The sequence below is a fragment of the Bombus pascuorum genome, chromosome 6 (assembly GCF_905332965.1).
Source record: "Bombus pascuorum chromosome 6, iyBomPasc1.1, whole genome shotgun sequence".
NCBI classification, from domain to species: domain Eukaryota; kingdom Metazoa; phylum Arthropoda; class Insecta; order Hymenoptera; family Apidae; genus Bombus; species Bombus pascuorum.
The window spans coordinates 3365802-3390437 of NC_083493.1; the positions used below are offsets into that span (position 1 = coordinate 3365802).

At 37.7% G+C, this 24636-nt stretch overlaps 1 protein-coding gene across 2 annotated transcripts in view; it reads right to left on the bottom strand.

The window, feature by feature from the left end:
• LOC132908011 (lachesin-like) overlaps window positions 1-24636 on the bottom strand; it is a 186804-nt gene that overhangs the window by 91466 nt on the left and 70702 nt on the right. For both annotated transcript variants that reach the window (XM_060961530.1, XM_060961528.1), the window contains exon 2: window positions 15678-15862. In XM_060961530.1, coding sequence (XP_060817513.1) covers window positions 15678-15741 — 64 coding nt within the window. In that variant the 5' untranslated portion in view covers window positions 15742-15862. The remainder of the gene's footprint in view (window positions 1-15677; window positions 15863-24636) is intronic.

Here is a 24636-nt window from a genome sequence, read left to right on the forward strand (position 1 = left end):
AGTTCCTTTTGAACTAATTCAGACTTATTATCCCATAATATATTTTCACATAATACACTTTTTAACGAATGGTAGGTAAATTCATTAAAGAGTATAAAAATCGGCGCGACCATCGACCACTGTTAATTTTCCCTATGAATGTTATCCTGTTATCGTCTACTCGTTAATAAATGCTCCTTGAACGAATTTTATCGCCTGTCTGGAAACAACGATGAAAAGACTTTTCATAATTGCTATCGTGAGCAACATTTACAGGCGCGTAATCGAGCTGCCGATAAAATTGATTCTTGCCTCAAAAGCCTTCAATACACGATATCACCGTTCGATCGCGACACAAGCTGCCCTGCCATAATTCCTTAATCGAAACGTCGATAAACAATCATACCTTTCGAAAGAACAAAAGTAAACGCGTAAAGAAAAGAGGGAAGAAAAGAAAGCAACAAAGAAGAAGAAAGGAGAAGAGATAGCCGGTAATTATTTAACGTCACGATCCACTAAAAGGATTCTTGCGAAGGCGAGACGCGCTGGCCAGAAATTATCGCATAAAGAGCGCTATTTACAGGCAGAGAAAGAAGCAGCTCGGAATGAAGAATAAGAATAGAGTGAAAGTCGAGTGCTGGCCAGGGATGTGGGGGGTGAAGTAAAGAGGAAGGTGCGCGTGCCTCCGTTTTAGAGGATAAACCGAAAGATAAAAGTGTCCCGACCGGAAGTTCGTGTCTATCCCCCCCCCCCCCCGAGAGGCTGGAGAACGACAAAGGGAAAAGCACGAGAGAAAAAAGGAGACTATCATTGAGGTGTTTGTTGGCGTGAAGAAGAGAGAAGAACGGAAGGGAAGGAGAAGGAAAGGAAGAAAGAAAGAAAGAAAGAAAGAGAGGAAGGAAGGAAGGAAGGAAGGAAGGAAGGAAGGATGGAAGGAAGGAAGGAAGGAAGGAAGGAAGGAAGGAAGGAAGGAAGGAAGGAAGGAAGGAAGGAAGGAAGGAAGAGACCGGTATAAAGTAACGCGAAACAGTGCTGCATTATTCACAGCATGAATTATTGATGAGCGTCGCGTAAAATATGAACGCTGGCGAGTCGTTATCAACGCCAGCGCAGCTCGTGCTTCCTCGTCGTCCCCTCTTTCTGTGGCCACGCGCGCGCGAGCGCGAGTGAGCACGCGAGTACGAGCTCGTGTACAGCTTCCTTTTCCTTTTTCAACCCTCTCGGTATACGTCTCGACACACGAACGGAACGAACTCGGGAAGACCGTTTTTCCGTGGCTGCTGCACACGGTTGCGAACGAACAAATGGGATGAGACAGACGACACCGCACATATTGTATTACGTCATATTCTCTGCTAGCCGGGGATCATGCTCTCGTTATTCCTTGGCCTGGTCGCATTTTACGTTCGCCCATTTCCACTCCCGTTCTCCGGACCTCCACCTGTCTCTCCTAACCGAAGCGTTGATAGCGAACGTCGCCGTCTCAACTCCGCCACCGCCTCCGCCTCGCTCTCTGACTCCTGTCTTCGCGTCAACCGTTTTGTTTTTACACCTTTCCTGGATCACCTACCATCGTCTTTGGTTGGCTCCTCGGGATGCCTGGAGATTTTAGTTTGAGGAAATTTTCACGAAAACTGCTCGACTAGCGTCGTTTACCCAGAAATAGTTGAAGACTCGACAAGGTTTTGTCATTAATTTAAAATATACATACCAATCGTTTATTTCCCCCAGAAATATTAATCCGCTGACGATATTTCAGACGAAAAATGGGATAAGATAGATTTGCATTTGGCCGACGGCGCGATCGCCTGCGAAAGTGCATTTTTGCAGCGTCAGTCCTGTGCCTGAACGCGGACATACTTTCGCGTTTAGAAAGCGCCCCATCGACCTTCCGGAATACTGAAGCTGTCTCGAAGAGGCGGGTTTCGTCTCGTGGGTGGCTCGTCGAGAATGTTCACACGTTATCGCAGTGTTGGAAGGAGAGTCTTCTAATTTGGAAAATTGCTCGCTAGATCGTCTGGCTCGTTCTACCTGGCCCGGGGAATTATTTATGCTCCTCGAAATTGGTAATATGTCCTTACTTTACATACCTCGCACTTCTCTCCCTCCCCATTCTACCCTCTAATACCACGGGTAATGTTATATTACGTATTCGTTCCACCCCCGTCGCAATTCTATCCCCGCAACGTCGTCGCGTTTTTATTGGGGCGCGTCCGCGCCTTTTCAGCCCGAGCGAAAATGCTTTTTTGACGCTACGCTTCGATATAGATTCAATTCGACCTTTCATTTTTGCTACTGGGGTGTTGCTACTGTAAATTTTGGTTAAACGCGGAAATTCGTACGTACGAACAAGCAATTTTCTCTAAGTTTCACTGTTGGATTTATGTGTATTTCGCGTGGTTTGTGGGTGAGACGAGGCAGATTGTCTTTTGCTTTTTTAATACTTTGATAAGGTTCAGAGTAAATTTTTTTGTTTTTAAAGATCGAAATTAGGTTGGATTACGTGGGAAACATTTTTAAAAATTGAAATTTATTGATGCATCGATTATTCGCAAATCCCTTAAACGATATTGTCAGTAAATTTGATTTATTTAATTGATAGTGTCTAGATAGATGAGTTGGCTTACTATAATTTTTACGAGATTTAGCAAGCAAACCTTGTACGATATCTACCAAGTCTTTTACGAAAAGTGAAAAGAGGACGTAATCTTCTAAAAGTAATAAATTTTAGCATTCGCATCAAGAAGATACTACAAAATATTCGAAACGTAAATCGAACTATTTCCTTCGCAAACGAGAATCGATTTCATTTTCATTGTCGCAAACAGAGACGAATCCTTTTACTCCAGCTGCCAAAGTGAAATCAATTTATTAGTCAAAAGCATCGTGAATATAACGAGTCATCGCGAGGCATCACCTTTTCATTATATTTGCCGGATAAAGCGATCATAGATGGCCAAGGTAAACGTGCCTTCCAGCGCAATTTTCCCCTTCTGCATTTCCAATTACGCGGGGAGTTTATTAATTTTCGAAGATACCGCTTCGATGATGGCTTCAAACGAAACTCTGTTCTTTCTCTAGGACAAAAGCGAGAAAGAAGAGGAAAGAGGGATGATAAAAATAAAGAGAGATATAGATAAAAAGAAAGAGCGAAGCATTATCAGTAATAGAGAGAAAGTTTTGTCGAGACAACAAACGGCCAGTCCTCTCTCTCTCTCTCTCTCTCATTATTTCTCACTCCCTCTCATCATTCTCTTATTAGTTTGCGTCCCGACTATGTATCCCGACCTCCCACAACAGAGTCGTCCCTTCATCAACGCGGGATCGCTCATCCACGTAAATACGGCGTGAGAAAATCGTTTAAGCTCCCGTACGGAAGATCCTTTGCGTTCTTGTTTAAGCCGAGATAAAAGAAAATACTGGAGAAGACAACGACACCACTCGTAAATGCGCCTTTAATGGCGGTCGTGAAAGATTATCCCACCGACGGGGAGTCGTGTGTTTCGTTATTTATCGTCAATTACGCGCGCGTGTAAGTCTCTACGGCCACAAGCCTGGAAATAGGGAGAGGGGGTTCTCTTTAAAGTCTAAGTTTATTCAATTCGTTCCTCGTAAAACCGATACGGCGAACTATCTTCTGTCTTCCGATTCAATTACGGACCCCCTCTATTCGCCGATGAATTATTAAAAACTCATGCCTGTCGTCACAAACTAGATAGCCGTGGAAAAGTTCTTGCTTTATTGTTCGCGAGGAATATATATGTTTTTAATAAAACAGCAGATATTATAGAAGAAGTTTCGAAACAATAATTAGAATTATATAATTAGAATAGCATTTTTCTCTGTTAATACGCGATCATAGAAGGAATATCTTATCAAGGGAACTCGAGCAGAATGTAGGGCAGATATGGAATTACTAGCATGAGATGCATTTCAAACCTACGTCATAACACACTTATCTCGTAACAAAAGCAACGAAAGTTATAAGCTTTGTAATCATTCTATCGTTATCATTAAAGTATTTCTTCGCACATCTACTTATATGCGATCCACTCAGAATATCGATAAAACTATTGGTCCTCGGAAAAACCAGGGGCAGAAAATTTTCTATTCCGAATGCAACGATACAGAGTTTTATTACAATCAAGGCGATCAGTTCGGCGAGGCGGAAGCGAAACGGGAGAGACCGGATGACGATATAACCGGGAATGGTACGCGTCAGCTCGTCTAGAAGATCCGCGACGTCGACGACAACGATGCCGCGTGATCCTGAGGCGCCGATTCTCAGGGGCACGATATAATTTCATAATCAGAAAACGAACGAGCCAGGAAACGGTTTCTCCGATCGCACGTGAACATCCTTCCAAGTGCGATGCCGCGAGACGAGATCTCGTGTTAACCAGATACGTAGCAGGTAGGTATACAGTCCAGGATGGGAACACGGAATGAAACGGTTTCCGCCTGGTAAAGGAAACCGCATCCAACGATATTGCAAAACAGCCAAAAGGAATTCACGAATCTGCCGTTACCCCCCAAGGCTCGCATTATGACGCGATGCATAATGCAACGTGTGCACGCGGCCCCGTGCATCATACATAGCAATGTCGGATACGGATATGATTTCAAAAAGGATTTTCCTCTGTGTCTGTTTCTACGACCTTCTCTGTCTTTCTCCTGTTTCGATCGCAACCATTCCTCCACGATGTGTGAGTATGTGAGTAGGTTTCGATAACGATGAACTTTGAATTACGATAGCTTGTACATAGCGCGTTAGCGAACGCGAGCGAGTGACTTTTCGCGTTTTCGTTTTACTTTCCCCTTTGATAGTGAATTTAAGACAAACTGACGACAACCGCTAAGACGCGGATTTTGCTGATACCGTTTTGTGAAATTTTAACGCGCTGTTCGATAAACCGAGTGCTCATGCACTGGGTTAGATTAATGGACCGATGAGAACGTGTTTAATGGATTCAGGCGATTTAAGGGTGCGAGGTGACTCGCCTGGAGGTGTAGCTTGAGAAACGTTTGTTGTACCCACAGCGCTAAAAATGTAGGAATGTTTTGTTGACAATTTTCGACATCTATGGCGAAGTCATATTTCGATCAAATGATTTGACGATTTTCAGAATTGACTAATGAAGGTAGAAAATTTAAAACATATACAGCGATAGAAAGAAGGAAAACAAGCTGAAAATGCAGAGAGTTTCGCTAGGGAGGAAAAGGTTAGTGAAAAGAGAGTATCCTGATATAGAAAAGGATTATAAGGAAAATTAGAAACTGGTTGAGAGGAACGTAAAAATGAAAGAAGTATAAGATAATAAAATAGTGGAGAGAATGGAGCACGTGACAGAAATACGGTTGGAGAAGAAAATTAAAGAATCTGAAGGGAGGAAATGTGTAATTCTAAAAAGCAACCGCGGATAACATTAGGAAGTAACAGCGACGCGAAAGGAGAAAATAAAAAAGCGAACGAAATGTGCAAGAAGATAGAAAGCGAGCTAAATAATACAACGGAAATTTCAATTGTTTCCCAAGAAAGAAAATGTATAAAGAAAGGTTTTATAAGAAAGAGCTTGATAGTTGTTTGAGATTAAAAAATGTGTACTTAATAATTTTAACAAGCGCCGTTACTGCGATTAAACGTTAAAAGTATTAATACAATATCTCGTACGTTTTATTTTATGATTAACAAATCGACGAATTCTTATGTGAACACAGATAATTTTTAATATTATGGAAAATATGCCCCCCACCTTACCCCAAAGAAAACAGTATTTTATATTATTCTTAAATTTAAACAATCAGAAAAATAATTTCTATTATTTCCTGAAAATTTCCAATTGTTAACAATAATTCCTCCTGTCTTCCATTTTGAAACGAAACAATTTTTTATTAAGTAACGTTGAGGAAAGAAGTAGAATTACATCTTGGAAGTACGTTTGCGTTGCATTTCCTAAAGTGGATAAAAAAACTTGGAAAATAAAATTGCTGGCCGCACGCGTGACATTTCAGGCACCGAGTAAAAATAAGTACGTGAAGGGAATATCAAAACTTGTAAGCGAAATATCAAAAAAGCGAAAATTTCCTTCGTGACTCCGTGCCTGTAATACCGCGCACGGGACACTGAAAAATGACACGTCACTCAGCTTTAGATACTGACCTGCCACTGCTCATCCGATATTCGCACGCTTCGACCTTTTAACTTTTTCTCCAAAACTTACCCCGATTTTCAAATAACATATTATATACCGTACGCTTGATCTTCATAGAAGTTGTTTAAGAACTTTCAACTTATTTCATATGCGCCGGCCTATTAATTGAAATTGTTATTGACCGATATCTATTCTGCAGAACTATCGATTTGCCAATAGCTCTGTAACTTATCAAATTTCAGTTTTAATTTAACGAAAAATACTTACAATTCACATACATGAGTAACATAACTAGGAGCACGCAGGCTTCGATATGTCGCAAGTAAATTATTTTAGTGCACATCGAAAGGTTAAACGCGTGACAACACTTTCCTTGACTAACGATTTCTGAGTGTTGCGTTATTGACACAGTGAAACATATCTCCTCGAGACGAACGCTAAACGCAGTTTCAACGGTATTGATGTCACTTCTGTTTTCCCGTGCTATTCTCGTAGAAGAGGGTTGAGAATCGAGGAGCACAACAATGAAGAAGCAGAAGCAGAAAGAGAAACAGCGAGAGAGAGAGAGAGAGGGAGAGAGGGAGAGCATAGCGCATACAGAAACGCGCGTGTTACGTTGCTTCACTGTTTACACGCATTCCGTTCACCATTGATCCTCTTTGCACGAGGCTAGGGGTAGTTCGGTTCCCGTTCCCATCGCTCTTGGGATTGTTTATAAGACTTCCGCTAGCTGCCGCGCTTTTCAAAGCTCAGCCCTACCGCTCGTCTTTCTCCTTTCTTCCAGACCCTTAGTTCCCTCTCTTTCCTTCTTTCCTTCTTTCTCATTCTCTCGTACGATCTGCTTCTCTCCTTCTCCTGCTCTCTCACGCTGCAGCAACTGGATGCCAGACAACAAGGGAGATTGTATGTATTACCTCGCCTGTCTGCCGCACGCTTGCCCCGACTCTTCCCAATCTACTTTCGAATCTCGCCACGACCGATACAAGGCACTACGCTCGCAATGCAATGCGATCAAATCGAACCCTCCTTGTATTCTGTCACGGACTTGAAATCCATACTATATATACAACTAACATCCCCTACATGTATGTATAGTTGCACGTACAGGGCATTTCACGCGTTATGAGTCAAATACGCAATAAATAAATATTCCTTTCGGTCAATGAACGAGTATTCATCTTGGAATTACATATTTTTAAATAATCATATTCACGTCGACCTCTACATCCTCTGCCTGAGATATTTTTAAATGGACATAGTTGATCGTGAAAGATATAAAACTTATATAATTAACGTAAGAAACTGTAAGAAGGTACGGGTCTCAATCGTTTGCTTATGAGAAGTTCATCGAGTATTGCTTGTTAGAATTTTCATACATCGCTTACACTGATCCCAGGCTGTTATATATTTTAAATTGTAGGGTATATTTTAGAAACAGTCTATACACATCACTACGTATCACTACATATCAATGTAATTGTATAATTGAAGAGAAGATCTGTGACTCGTGGTGTGTATACATGTTACGTTTATGGTGATCTTTCGTGCCTACGTTAGTCGTTTGGTCGTCAGTATAGAGACAACGTCCCTGAACCGCGGAAAATTTGATGAAACCTGACGCAGGCTAGTGAACCATCGCTTTTACCCACGTCGGTCGCGACATCGGGGATTGCATTGGTTAGGGTAGATATCGGCGAGATATGATGGATGACGTTCAATGATTTTCCGCGCGCGTTTCAATCGAATCGTTATTAAGTCGGCTGGAAAGAGATGCCGCGAATGATTCCCTGTCGTTTGCTTCTCTACGAGCTCCGGATTTTATCTGGCGGCGATACGTTTGTGGCCGATGGTATTCTGCTCACCGATTCGAATTGTTTAATTTCGAAGATAGCTATGATATTTCAGAGATCTATTGTGTTTCAAGAGGAAAGTAATGGTTTTACTACTTTTCTATTTTTTGAAGAGTTTGACAGGTTGATTTTATTATAACAGGTTGATTATATAGAACAGAACTCGTCCAATTCGTTTCATCTTTTTTATCGATATTTTACTTGATTTCTTTCGTCTATATACAGTTCACGAAAATACCACCGAATACTTTTATGAATATATCATATATGCTATATAAAGCTTTTTAGAATTTTATTTACACTATACTGAGACCGGACTGCCATTGATTGTATTGGTAAAATTTCAAATCAATCTGAGAACGGACATGTAGGTTAGCGGATATTTATTGCAAACGTATATTTAAAAAGAAGTTAGTATCCAGCATGAACAACCATCTCGGACTTTTTTTCAAACTTTAACGATATAATCATGATAGTCGTATCTCATAACAATGTCAATGAAATTTCAAAATGGTTTTTATAATACAAATAATAAATTCGTATAAAGCATTCGAACATTTGTAAGAACTTTATACGAATTTATTGTTTGTATTATAAAAACCATTTTAAAATTTCATTAACATTGTTATGCGATTCGACTATCATGATTGTATCGTTAAAATTTGAAAAAAAATCCGACACCACTGCATTGTATTTTAAAATTGTATTTTAAAATTCTTTCAAAATTACTAAATTCCGATATAATATTATGATAAAATGTGCGCGAAAGCAAAATTAGATTATTCTTCTATTTTGCGGCAATTTTTAATAAAATTTTTCTCAATTTCGGGATAAAATGATTTTGTTCATACGGGTAAACACAATCCTTTCATCTCTTTAGCTAAAGCAGAAGTAAATAGAAGCTTTCGTGGTATTAACATAAATAATGCCTTAGGCGTGTCAGGCGTACTTGATAATGTCGAACATTGATTTATAACCGTGAAACAAGTTTATCACGTTGCATTATCTGAATTTAATCATTCACAAGGTGTGCTAAACAGCGACCCATCCCAATCAAAGCGATGAAAATCGGGCTTAAATGCGAATCAATTAAGCTCTCGTTGATAAAATCTTTGAAACAACACGGATCTATACCAATTTTCTTGTAAAGTATGTATGAATAACAGCTCGTTTCTTTCCTGAAATCAAAATGTCGATATCATATACTTTATGACATAGACAATTATATCGATCGATAACTTGTTACCGTATTAAACGCATTAAACAACGTATTCAATGAAAATAGATAAACGAATCAATAAACTTGTATATTATTTGCCTTGTGGTAAGATGGTTTGTTTGACGTTAAATACATTAAGCGGGTTTCTCGTAAGTTTATTAAAAGATAAATTATTTAATTTAAAAAGACAAATTTGAATTTTATACATTTTCTACATGCCTACCTACTACAAAAGGACGAATAATATACAGATTAAAAAATTACATTCCTTCCTCCAAATCATTCAACCTTTATCCTATACAATTTGGAAAACCAAAATAGTATAATAATTCTCTAAAACGTCATTTCAACGAACAATTATTTCGAGTATATGATAGACATTTTGTCTTTATCTCCGTTACTTTGTCAATTGCCGAAGTAACCAGTATCGTTAAACAGAACAAAAATCTTTATCAAACTGGACATTTTTACTGATTTCGTATTTACCCGCAATATAATAAGATTTTCCCGATGTTGACGACGAGTTGGTGTCGTAACGGTGAAAGGGTTGCGACAATTCGTATTTGTTTTTACGGCGTGACCTACGTGTAACAATATTTCAACATAATGACGCGCGCGTTTATTATTTAAATTATGCGCAAAAATCTGCGGTTAAGAAGCGCCAGCTTCGCCGGCACAATAATGAGCGTGTCGTTTGAAAAATCGCGCAAAACGCTGCTCTCTTCCCGTTTTTGCTTTCATTTGCGATATCTCATTTTGCTGGAAGCGTTGCGTTTTAATTAGTCAATTATTGTTTGTATAGTCAAATAATAATAAATTAAATATATTGTCTCTTGCGATACAGTTGTATGTTTAAAGCAGAAAAGAGATTTTCAAATTGATCATCGAAAGAAAAAGTACAGACAAAAAGTAATCTAAAAATATAAGCGTATCGGGAAAGAGGTATAAAAATACAAAAATATATAAAAATATCGGAAAAAATTATACGAAATGGAAGGAACAACGATAATAAAGGAAACAAATTTTTCTCTCGATTGCGATTTCGTTACAACTCTCTGTATTTCGCTTTGTATAACTCAACAGGATTTCTAGGGAAATTCAATAATATTGTCGGTACGGTAAAGTAACAACAAGGGGTTGCAATTCTCTTTGTTGAATTTCTCTTTTTTTCCAACGTAATGTCATATTTCCAAGTAATTCTACTTTAACACCACGTTTCTTTGTTCTGTTACGAGGCATCTTATCTTAATATGTAATTTCGCTATTTCGTTCTCATAACGTTTCTCTCTTCAATCCCGTTTGTTGGTTAAAGAAATTCCGCCATAACAAACTCTTTAATTTGCATAACGAAATATGAAAATACCATGGCGCAGTTGAAAACATCAAACGAAACAACAATTAGAAGGTCTCTGCAGCTGATAAAACAACGTTAGGTCGAATGTTAGATTTTAAAGAACAAATGAAACTGAAAATGATAAAAACGTTCTCTATTCGACAATCTGTGTTTTTCTTCACTGAAAGTATCTGCGAGTGGATGGTTCGCAAAATTTTAACATCTCGTGTGTGAACGTTGAAAATCGTGTACAGGGTGTCTCAAACTTACAGAATAATAATTTCATTAACGAGGGATTACAGATATTAGATACTTAATACGTTTTTATTTAAAACATGCATGGAAACAAAGGCCCGGCGAAAATTATCCCGTCCCGCATTATAAATTCGTAGATTCTCCTACGATCTTCGATTCTATCGATTTTCAATTCTTATCTAAGAAAAGAGCAAAAACAAAAAAGTATTGACCTATCTTCCACAAATCGATTCAGAAAGTTGGACGAAATGCGCGGCGCTGCAATTCTTCCGATTGGCCAGCCACAAGGGCAGTAACATATGGTCGTAGGGAGGAAAAAACGGCAACTCGTAACTTTAATTCGTTTAGATAGGGGTATATGTAGCCACGAAATGGCTCTCGGTCGGGAAGAAGTAAAACTCGCGAACGCGTTTTAAACTTGCTTGGAGGCCTTGTATTCGAGCCACCCTTAACGAACGTATACTTTCACTTTTTTTCTTTCTTTATTTCTTCTTCTCCTGTTCTTTTCTTTTCCAGCAAGCTCTCGCAGCTCCTCCTTTCTTTTCAGCTTTCTTCCATCGTCCCGAGAGGAGAAAGCAGTGCGCGGGACTTGACCCTTCGTGTCTGAGGAAACCCAATTGAGTTCTGGACCGCAGTTATCCGATTATCACTATATACGATATACTTGTATGGCTTGAGACGATGATAGCAAAGGCACATGCGTGTGTTAGTCTGCCGTGGCTAGGTTGCTTCAAGGTGGAGATACATTCCGCGAAAGGAAGCGAGCGATTAATCACGTTTTACTAGACTTCGAGCTGAGCCAACCAATTTGCCCGGAAAGGTCGTTGTTTTCAGATAAGGGGGCGAGAGAAAGGGGGAACGAGAGACAGCTAGTGTTCCCATGGAACAATCGACGAATCCGACCGTGATACGGGGTATGGACAAACAATCTTATCTACCGGCCAAGAGATAGGACTCTCAATTTCTACTCCTCTCCCTCACACTCTCTGTCTGTTTGTCTGTCTGTTTGTCTCTGTCTCTGTCTCTCTCTCTCTCTCTTTCTCTCTCTCTTGGTTCTTCCTGCACCATCCTTTTCTCTATGTTCCATGCTCTCGGTTCATGCTTCCATGTTCGAGTCGTTCTACGTTCCTCTCAACGACACCGATTCGAGACCCAAATCTCTTCTTGGATGGATCCTGTAGTTCCGGATGTCTAAGCGAGAGCGACATCCTGTCGTGCCACATAGAAGGATACAGTTTATCGCTGTCAACAGCGCTGACTGATAAATATTGGCTGACGGGAGTATCGCCATGAAGCAAACAGGTGTTCCAGGTAGTGGTAATAAAAAGGAGAAGCTGCCACATTTTTTCGATATTATATTAGAGGTCGGAAGATTTGGCTGGTGAATATTTTTCGCAGGCACTTCTAATCTCTTCTGTTACAATATCGATCCACGGTGACAGGGATTGCCAAGATCAATTTAATAAAAGCGTGAAGATAGTATACGCGTAGATAAACGTATAAAGTAGATAATAATGTAGAAGTGTTAAGTTAAATTCCCGATGAATTTCATATTTTCTGAATTGTTGTATGTGAAGTAAAATGTACATTTTAGGAAGCCAAAGATTAAAGGATCTAATATAATGTAAAATCGGAAGTTCCTCTCAACGTGAGAGGAGAGGACTAGATAAAATAAATGAAAATTTTCAATGGATACATGCATCTGAACCAATGTGGCTTGATGCACAATGTGTAATTATGGAGGAACGGTGTGTGAAAAACAGATAGACAATTAGAGAGAAAGAAAGAGGGCGTGAAGGATAATAAATGAGATCACATAAATCGCATTGTAACAATTTAGTTTAATTACATTTAATAAATATTTTTCCTCACGCTGTAAATATATCTACGATAAATTGAAACTTTTCAGCACGAACATATTGAAAACGAATGAAAATTAGTTATTCCTGTACGATTCGTTTAAAAAGATTGCTCTTCCAGAATTTCAAAAGGAAATCAAGTCAAAAGTATTTTGTTTGTCGTTTTACCGCTACACTAATTTAAACTAATGATTGTAATCCACCGTCAGATTAATTGAAAATTCTGTTACGTCTATATATACGATATCAAGCATAGAGCATCTTACGTCAACATCATATTGCAATCAGTGTTAGGACTGTTGAATTTATGGTCGACTAAATCCACAAATTACTACTATGCAAGTAGTTGGTCTAAATGCAACTCGCTGCCGTAAACATAGATACTGGTATTTACGCCATACCAGGTCACGGTGGAGCTGTTCAGCAAGTCTAACGTTAATATTCGGACAAACCAAGATCGCTTTTCTTGCACGCCAAATATGGTTACGTAACAATAATTCGGTATTGCGGTCAAGTATTGGAAAGCTTAATGAGAAAAAGACAAACGATTATAGAACACGAGGAACGATATATCGCTGTTCAATTGCGATAGATACCTGTTCATTGTTAGCTATATTTACATATCCAAGATGAATCGTATTATCCACATAATAGTTTAAACAAGAATAATTTCTTATCATCGAAAGCTCGGCCAGGTTTTCCGGATAACATTTTAAAAAATGCAGAAGCAGATGCACATTTAACAAGATAGAAGATAAAAATACACATGTTTTAAGCTGTAGCAACGTTGAGAATGGAAATGTGAATGAGAATTCGTAGTCTGCAACGAGAAGCGTATTTGAGGAGAATGGCAATGCATTCTCGTTAGTCAAGCATAATTTAAACTGGATAATGGGTGATTGACGTCTGAACGAGGAAACTCTCTCAGCCATCCATCCCTACATCTGATTCCGATGTACAAACCTAATCACATTCGTAGGATAGAGGACGAGAGAATGAAAGGAACGAATAAAGTAACAGCGTACAGCAGTTACCTGATATTTGTATCTTTATCAATCATTTTTAAGTTTATACGCTTATTTTGCTATTAAATATTGCTTTTAATACGGTATTCGTTGTACTTTTTTCTGTGAATGTCGTATTATCACCTACTTAGAAATACGAAAACGACAGTTCATCAATGGACGAACATTTACTGTATTCCTATTCAAAAGAGGAATTACGCTGTAACAAAGACGCGAATAAATTATTACGGCCACAAAGTATTAAAAATATTGTAGGAAAGAAGAGGCAGAAAGAATTTCAAAATTATGCAACAGAGTGATGATAATCTGATCGCGAACCACTCGTTAGAGCTTCTTAAGTTCATTCACTCGTATCGTTAATCCACGCTTTGTTCCATAGAATATCCGCGACACCGTTCCAGCAGACAAATCGCTGCTAAATTCTGTTCTCCGTGAAGCTTGGCTACACGCCAACGTATCCGACACCATGCAACAAACTTATTTAATTATTTTTCTATCAAGAAAACCCGTTGTCGAGATGTGAACGGATGAGAGAAGCAGTTACCCTAAACTTATTTAATTATTTCCTCTTTTACCTTGCACGACGACACTCGCCCATGTGGCGCGAAACGACACGTCGTTTGTAGTCAGTTACCATACCTATTTTTTCAGGTAATGTCATTCCATTATGGGACATCTCATATGCTACATAAATTGTCTCCAGATGTAGTAAAAGATCGCATGCAGAACGGAGATAAACTATGCAGAGACACTGGGAAAATGGAAGAGAAAGAGAGAGAGAGAGAGAGAGGGAGAGGGAGAAGAAGTAATTTATTTTCTTCGTTTCTTCCGCAAATTAAACAGGTCGACCGAAAGAGCTCGATTCGAATTCCATAGGATCGGGTTGAATTCGTGCTAGAATTTCCGTGGAAAGGGACAGAATCGAAGGATACGTCTGTGAGAATCGAAGGATCCAGCCGCAGAACCTGTACGTCTGGGTGAAGAGCGTAAGATTCGAGGTCCGGAAACGGTAAATTAATTCGCGAACGACAAGCCCAGTCGGCATTGCTATCGGCCGTCGTTTCTCCCTCGGTTTCAGGGAATAAACATCAGCGACAGAAGTTGACCGGCGACCGGGAACGACGTCGCTACGATGTCGGTTTCCAGGTCCCGGCGCATATCCGAAATTCGTTCAGCTAACCATTCCCCCTTGGCTCGTGTTTGGCACCGGGCTTCCTACCTCGTTTCTCTACCTCCGTTGTATATCTGCATCGGACGTCGCGCGCCGCGCAACCACCGGGATTTCTACATTCGCTATATACCTAACTGTGTCGATCGCAATCCGCGAACTGCTGCGATGCGAATTGATATCTAATTCGGGTCCCGGTGATCTGCGAAATTAGCGGGCTAACTGCTTTTGCACCGGGGAACTCTCGGCCGATTGCGTTCCAATTTCGAGTTTACCGAGAACTGTTTGATGATTGACTTCGACGCCAGAATCGGGAAACATGCCCGATTCGCTTCGCCACAAGAAGTATATTCTATTTCTGCTTCGTTTTCTTTTTCCTTTTCTTCTTTTCTGTTTCATTGTAGGAAGTGAATTGAATTGTATATAACTATTGAAATAAATTGAGCAAGCAGAGGTTTGAACGATCTCCGATTTCCGTAGTGAAATTGAGATTTTAATTTATAGGTCTTTTTAGAGATTGTAATGAAAATTTTTTTAAGAGAAAGAGAAATTCGATTCATCCGATAGTGTTTATAGCATTTTGTACGTATGTATTTTCCCTAAACCACAATATATTTTTTAAACAGTTTGAATTTAATCGCATCGCATCAAAATTGGAAAACTATTTCACCCATTGCGAATACAATTTTCATTTTCAGATAAAATCTAGCCAAACGTAATTTCCATTTTAAGTATCGTTCATTGCTCGTCCAAACCATCAACGTCGGATAAAATTGTCGACCTGAATCGGACGAAAGACAATCAAAAGCAAACGACACCGTTAACTTTTTCACTTACCGATTGGCACGTTGACAGCAAAGAGAACGACAAGAGCGCGATGGCAGAGCATTGTGCACTGCATGGAAAACGCGATGAATCGTCGTCGTCGTCGGTCGATGGAACCAGCAGCTGTTCCTTTATCTACTTAACGCTGTCATCTTCCGCGAGAACCTCTGTTTCCAGTCTTCTGACGCATAGCATGCCTGGAACAATCGAGAACCATGGTTAAACGCATTCGTTAATCGTTACTCTTTTTTTTATAATGTGAATAATTCTGTGGCCATCCCGGTTGACAGATTGAACCGGTTGGTTCGATATTCAAACGCGTCTATTTTCGACGAACGGGACAGAACTACACCTCACCATCGTCGCGCTTTATCGGCCGTTTCCACCGAGCGAACTTTCGACTCGCGCAGCCTTGCATCGCAAAATTGACTACCCTAACCACTTCCATCGTCGTTATCTGGCCTCAAGCTGCTGTTTCTCTTCGATGACGTTCGATCCTGTTCCGCGAAACTTGACTAACAGCTCGGTCAAAGACGAACTCCGGCTGATGTTTCATGGGACGTGGATCGATCACCTTGTTTCCTGACCAAACGACGTGTAATTGTTCAGAAAAATTTTGTTTTATATAAATTTGTATGTCTATATTGCAATGTTATATAAAACATTTTGAAGTTTCGTTAGCACTACTAAAAGATAATGATAGAAGGTAGTAGCATAGATTCAAAACAAGAACATTTGGCGTATCTAATATTATTAACTATTAATAATACCTTTATACCCTCATGGCGTTTTTTCGCTCAAGATAATTTATATTTCTATATTAATAAATATTTATATTATCTAAATCTATATAAATATAAATTTCGTTCGACTTTGTTACTGACAAAATTGTTATCGCTCTCTATACGTTGAACTCGGTCGAGCAGTATCGAAAAAAAAAGTCAAACGATAACAAGCATATAAAAGAACAAATTTTATCAAAATACACTCATCGAATAAGCGTTCTTCGTTTACATCGATCACGGTCGATTACTGGACACTGGAAAGCACGTGTCTATCCGCATCGCGCGTTTATTCGGCAAAACGAAAATTGTTGTCTGACGGTATTCGGCGAGCGTGTTACGATTTCCCTTGCCACTGGACTAACACGAGATTGTTAATTTTCCATATTCCACGGGACATGCGTTCACGGCGTTACGTTCCGCTTTGTGCACACCATTGAACAGATTCGTGGCCTTTCCGTTCGACCAACACGTGTAACGGCACTGATACGGTTCCGCGTACGATTTCATCCTCGATAAAGTATTTGTAATTCTAATCTGCGATCTAAACGATCGACAAAGAGGTAGCGTAGACTCATTTCCGCGTTGTCTATATCGTCGAAAATTATTTTGTATAGTCGCGTCGGTGACTTGATCGTTCATATTGATTCACATGTCTACGCGACAATAAATTGTTAATTACCATTGACGGTAGTTTGCTTTAAAGCATGAACAATGTAACGGGCATGTGCCGCGACAATTTTACCAATTCGCGCGACATTGATTTTCAAAGTGATCGACGAAATTATCTGGCTCCACGATTCACCGTTGCTTATTCGATTTGTAAGCGGGTCAACAAGTCTCGTTATTAGCTCACCGTGTCTGACTATTGTGCGGATATTTATCGATTTCGTGCTCGCTTAATTCATTTGCCTCTAGTGCTTTTGAGAAAAGATTCGAAAGGAAAAGTGGCTGTGAAAGTTTCAAAAGCAAAGATTCCAGAATAATATATAATAATAATTGCTCTGGAAAACAATGAAGAGAAATTTTGTTCTTAGAGTATTGATATTTATAGTATTATCGAAATAGAAATGGGAACTTTTGACAACCATGTATCTAATTTTCCTCGTTCATTAAGGTACGCGTTAATACTTGTATATTTTGACAAGGATAATTACCAACTGCAAGTATGTAAATTATCATTGAAAATGAGCCATTAGTCGTAACGTGTATCTGATCGTTCGACGAATGAAATGAAAATTTTAATAGTAAAGTAAATAGGAATTAATTTCTCAAAATACCTTCTCAGAGATCTGTATCAAAATCTCTTTGTAAGTCGTATGACCTTATAACATACATATTGGATTGGTAACTATATCAATATCAGCTAATGGCAAAATCCGCGATCACTTTGTTTGCCAGCCCAATATATGGTATCTTGGTAATTATCGTCACAACGAATCGAAACCAAAGAAAAAGCAGGATAACGATCGGTAGCAGCATATGAGCGTAGAAAAAGTCAACGGAAAATTCAGATCTGGGACAGACCCATATTACTGTACCTTTGAATACTAACGATTGTTTTGGTTTACAAGGTCTAGGGGCAAACGAAATCGGGAAAGATTGTTACTGCTGTTTCCTCTAATCTTCAGATAGAGTTACACAAGAAGTTTAACTTTTTGTGGTAACGCCCGTCGATATAAATGTATGAACGTGCTCCTTAGGGAATTGATTAATTATTATCCTTTCTGCGATCAACATAATAAATAGTATTGAGCGAGCGACGATTATAACTGGCGTACACTATCTCTTGTACTTATACGAATTTTACTACAACTGACTATTACAAATTCATCCATTCGTTTCTTATCAAACAACCTACACGTTTAATACATCTCATATCTATCCTCGAGGCGATTTAAATAAGTCGGGGTAAACGTATGCTATGGAAATTTGCAAAGTGCATATGACAAGAAAGGTGAAGTTAAATGTAAATTGTAAAGCGTAACGTATGTTGCAAATAACTGACAGCGCTTGTGCGTTATACTGGCACGGCGAAATTATTTAAATTGTAACGTACGGTCTAACTACAAATAAATTACACGGTGAAATGTGTCGCGTGTCGACGAATATAATACCTCGTGAAACGTGCTAAGTTTCTACTCCATGTTAGACATACGGAGAAGACGATACCATAAGTTATATGAACATAACATCGCGTGATTATTGCATGCAATATTGTTCTTGTAATGGAACCAAAAAGTTAGTACGATGCGACAGTTACTTATTACTAAAGATTATAGAAATAAATTAATAAGTTTACATTTTTACTGCTTGATGCATATTATTTATATATATTATTTATAGATGAAATTAAAATGGAGATTTAAAGAGAAATATAGAGAATAGGTCACAGAATAGGAAGTTTCTACTGTTAGTTCAAAAGATTCGTAAGTGAAAATCGATAATAGTATTATTTTATATATATATAATATACATTATATATTGTTATTATTATTATATTTAGATATAATAATTTATTATATATATATATAGATAATTTTTGAGTAATGATATACGTTAGATGTACAATTTCTATCATGAGTGAAACATTGTTATTCCTCGAAAGAAGAAATGGTGTCATGTTACAAAGTAAGATTCAGTTCGTTTGAACTGCGAACCTTCGAGGGAAAAGAACGAGAGCAACTTTGTCCAGCCATCGTTATACACTTGTTCGATGGTTACTTTGAGCGCCGAATCTCTTTATAATAAAAAAACGAAGTCACTAGTGCAACCTTACAGTTAACTTTGAATTTTTGACATCGTTCACATTACGAGAGTATCTTCAACAGAGAAGCTTCTAACATTTACATCAAGATTCTTCGTTGTACAATCTTACTTAAAAATTTTAAATAAAGATACCTATTATCGCTATAAAATTATTATAAAGAGTTATAAAAGATCAAAGTAATATAAAAATTGCCTAATAACAATAGCAATAAAATTTCAACGTCACAATTTCACGATATCAAAATTTCATTATCAACTAAATTTGGCCGAGAAGACTTCTAACTATCTATCGAATATACGACTTTCGAGTAAAAAATGAAATTCAATTTCCACGTGACTCAAAGGAAAATCATATTGGGCGCACTCCATGCTGGTGAAAATTTTGATGGCAATATTTGCGAAACCACTGATTCCTATGTACGTCTCCGCAGTGATGGGACGACGAGGCGACGTAAAATGCGAAACACGGAACACGAAATACTTCAGTTCGTTATTGGCAAGGTAAAGCCGATCTATACCACAGCAGAAATAGCGGCGGCGAATGCAGCACCAGCACCGCAAGCAACTTTCACGGAGACAGCTCAACAAAAAGAGTCGGCGAATGGGGTTAACTTTAATTTACATTTGCTTCTACTTATGTACTACTATATCTATTTACAATGCATGTATGTGCGTACATATCCTTGTCGTGGTGACTGTTGCGCGACCACCAGCTGTGAATATCTTGAGTTAACAGTAAAACAATTTCAAAAGACAACTCTTCCTTGCGGAAACGTTTGCATTCCGGTGCATGTGCCTATTAAAAAAAACTTGGATCGCGTACCTTTCCCTTCATTTTTTCTTTTTTACATGGTTCATGGTAACTACAAGAGGTCAGTGATTCAAGATATTATTGGCTTGTCGGGAAAATTCGTAAGGAAAGGTAAAATACTTAAAGGATTTTATAGAATATTTACGATGATTTTTTGCGACTTATTGGTTAGCTGCATGATCGCTCTCCTGAAGAACTTTTCGTCCTTTTTAAGTGGTTTTTGCACAGTCCCAAAATATTCTGTATCTTGTCATTATAAAAAAGTTTTGCGTTGAAAAACATCTTTGCTATTAACCGATCTGAAACTTTTCTCATTAATTGCCACATTTAATGTTCAACTGAGGAAATTTGTCTCAATTTAGTACTTTATTATTTCACATTTCCCAACTTTAAAAACGTTATGAATTTTCCGAACAACTTAATATTTTAACAAACAGTTATCTTTACCTTCCTTCCTTTAGTGTAACGATAAATCATGATAACTGTGTCTAGATATACCTCAGAAAGGATACATTTGAAGTGTTCTTTTAAATGAATCATCATCTTTTTCTTCTTTTCTTATTTTTAAGACAGTAGTAACTGATATTCGACATGAAATACAAAACTCCGAGAAAAGAACAACGTGTTGAACAAATTTCCTACGTTTTTCACTAGAATAGAAAGCGAATAGAGCTGGAACTTCAGTTGCTTTGAATTATGCATTAATCGCTAGAAGAATTCATAACTCGATCTACCGGTACGTGTTCCAAAAAAGAATTACTGTAAAATATCTTGACTCGGTTTGCACTTAAGAGTCGTCCATGTTTAAAGCAACTTTCCATTCCGCATCTTGCGAAACTACTTGTAGGAATCGTGCCGCATTTGCATAAATGTTATCTTTCAAACTGCAGTTCTTCCTCGGCGACGGTTTTACTTTCTGCTTTCTGACAGTTGGAGTGAAAACCCGTGTTGTTTACGATCTGCTAAATAAAATGTAAATGATGTGTCAAAATATACATATACTTTGTGATCATCGATCATTTGGACTCAAGAAAATAAAATATATCTCTTCCGTTCAACTAATATCATCTTCTATAAATGCATTTTTTTTTTTTGGCATTTTATTTCGTAATTTGAGGAACAGGGATACGTAAAAAGGAAACCGTAGCAACACGCATTCACTGTGTAACAAGGGCTTACGTGTTTAGATTAGATGCAGATTAAAGCGCACTCAGAGATGGGCTTAGCGTGAGAGATCATTTGTCCGAGATAATTATTTTTCAGGTATCATGCGATGCTTACAAAGTACGTGGCTTCCTATGGTTGATTAATGAGATGATCGAGGATGCGTTAAAAGACCGTAGAACAGTTAATATATTCGTTTCTATCTTTTCCTGAATCGAACCTTGACAAATAAAAGTGCTTTTCGAAGAGCAATTACGAAAACACGTTTAATTTGTTAGAACAATGTAAAAGAACAAATTTGAATTTGCAGCAATGTATCACCTTCGAATTTATACCAGTTAGAAATTATGCCGACATTAAAATTTATCTGCAATATAAAATGTGCATATAGTATTACTGAATTAGTAAGATATTTCAATTAACAAGAAAATTTACAATTTACAACAAAAGGATCATGTACTTAGCAATTGATTAGTCGTTATTCGATATATTCAAATTCAACTTATTTGTAAATAAATAACTATTCTATGCGTCATGTAAATGTGTTATAGTACAATAAATAATGCACGTATTACGTATCTTATGAATCTATATGTAATCTTAAAACATAGCAATATACAAATAAATAAATCAAAGACATTTTAAAAAACTTGCACGTACAAAACAAACTCTATATAATCGTTGGAATTGCTATAATCGCGTCTAATATTCTGTTACATTAATATTTAAATGAACTTTCGTTCAGCCCCAAAATGATCGTTTGATCATAAATGCAAAAACCTCGCGTTCATTCCGATGCAGTCGATTTCGAAATAGATAGTTTAAATAAAATTTCCCAGTTTCTTGATCGTTTCATCAAAACGGTTAAAATATTCATTATGGACCATTGATCCTGCACGAAGGCCCACGCTATGTAGCCGAGTATATACGCATATATCGTGTCAGACCAAAACCGCGACACTATCACTTTTCCGATGATGATCGTTTGCGGCTGCGCAGGTATTTCGCTACAAGAGTAGGCGAAATTTACACGAAAATAAATTTGAAACATTGCATGAACACCACAATTTCCGGAACGCTTTATTTAACACGGCCTCACTCCCCTATTGTTCCCTAATAAAAATAATATTCCGTGAACGGAGCACAACTCCCTAATTTTGATTTTCCTACCTTCAACAAATGGCCTAATTTTTCGAGAAAACTTAAATTAGAACGGAGTTTAAATTAGGAGGAATTTTTACTGGGTCGAAATTCCGTAATTACTTAATCTACATTCATGTTTAATTTATTTTTATTCGGCTACGTTCTATCACTATTTTCTTTATTTGTTACTGTGTATTGTTTTTCTTTTTGTTGCATTGTTTCATTTTTAATAAAGTATAAGAGACACTTGACATTTTAGAAACGCTTATGATCCTAATTATTGGACAGTTATTATTAATTAATAGCTACTGTTTTGCTTTTCAAAGATATTTTTGCATTTGCTATTTCATAAAAGTGGAGTAACAGTACGAATTTTCGGGAAATTACTTTTCGAATTATAATTCGTATCGTAGTATCGATCCCAGAGTCCAGCTCTTCTCGTTCTCTTGAGCAACTGGCTAAGGATCGTTGATTCTCTTCGAGACACTGCTTTCGTAAGCGAAATTAAATCGAACAAGTAAACAGCTGAAGCGGGCAACATCGAGCTTTTACTTTTAGTGCACGCCATTAAATAAAATATAAAGCGTGACGATAGAGTTATAAATTTCTTAACCAAAAAATTTCAAATATATTTAAACGAGTTTTTAAACAATCTATGTAGTATTAAAAATAAGTGCTACAAAATTATTTTCGCAGATAATATATCTCAATATTCGAATAAAAGATTTATTTTAAAACGTATTTCAAGTTTGGCAAGTACTTAGACACATTTTAAGAAATGTTTTTTAATCAACGAAATCAAATATTTCATTTAACTCGAGTATTCAGTCTTCCCTTAACTTTTGCGTTTACATATTTGTCAAGTGTTACACATATTTGCAAATTTATTAAGTTTCTAACTAACGAAAAGAATTTGATAGATAAATCGTTGATATGCATGTTCGATACTATGAGAGTTCCAAACGTTTCCATAAAATGATTATTAGATAGATCGTTATCTCCGGGGACGTGCAATATTTTCGACTGATACACATTACTCTCTAGAGAACGTTAAGTCCACTGCTATGAATTAACCGTCACATAAAACTGGAGACTCTAACAAATGTCCCTTAAAGAATACAAAAAGTCATCTTCGAGTAAATCTACAGGGACTGATATTCGCCGAGATGCTTTTATACTTCTTGGGACACACACACACACACAAAATCTATCTCTCCTTCGATTTTTCCTCATCCTTCTCTAAGGTTTTAATTAAATCAAGATGTACGAAAGTGGCACAGTGCAATCCATTAAACAACCAATGAATGAACTATACCGTTCAATTTTCCTTAACTGGTATTATATCACTATATAATGTTAAATTTAAAGCGTTCTTTAAACTGAAACCCTTTTAAAATGTTCAATAATATAGAAAAAGCATTTATCGAATGAAACTTGTGGAACCAGTACAAAAATAACAAATTTATATTGAAATTTATGTCAACTATTTTAACGATAATCAAAAGTAATTACTTTTTTTACGTGGCTTGCTATTCGACATTATACGTTACTTCAAAATGATCGCTGCCGGCGCGAGCATTGCACGTATCAATTGATCTGCGTGTTTTCGTTGAAACTACACACAGAAACAGATAAATCCGCGAGAATTTTTTGCGTCTTTTACAACGAAGCAGATAAAAGAATTATCGCGCTCTAACGTAAAAAGTATAATATTTGAATGGGAAAAACGGTGATCGATTATATTTTTACAACTATCGGGGAAAACAAGTCTACGGAAAAACAATCCAGCAGGGAAGAATAACGTCATCAGCGATATTCGATTACAGTTGTATAACTCGAGAAGTATGTGCAATGCAACTATTTTCGGGAATCATATTTTAATTGCATTTAAAGCTTTCTACAAACTTTATTGAAATAATATTTTTACCTTTAGTAACGGAGGCAACTGAACTGAAACATTGATATTTTGTATCCAATAAGAAATGACTGAGGATTATTTTCCTTAAGACAAGAGAATTTTTCCCCAGGATTACTAAGAGCTTCATGACCTCAACTTGCATATGCATTTCCCTGTCTGACTCAACCATCAACGATATACGAATATCAAGCAGCAACGAACTCTGAAACTGCACGAAACTGAAACGCAGTGGTAGTGAACGAATTCGGTTCTCTCGAACTTGAAAGCTTCTTACGCGGCAAAGTCTGGCGGTGGAAATACGATGAAATATGACGAGGCACGATTACATCCGTTAGTGGTGTCGCAACGTTCAAACACAATTTCCATTGAACATGGAGGAAAGCG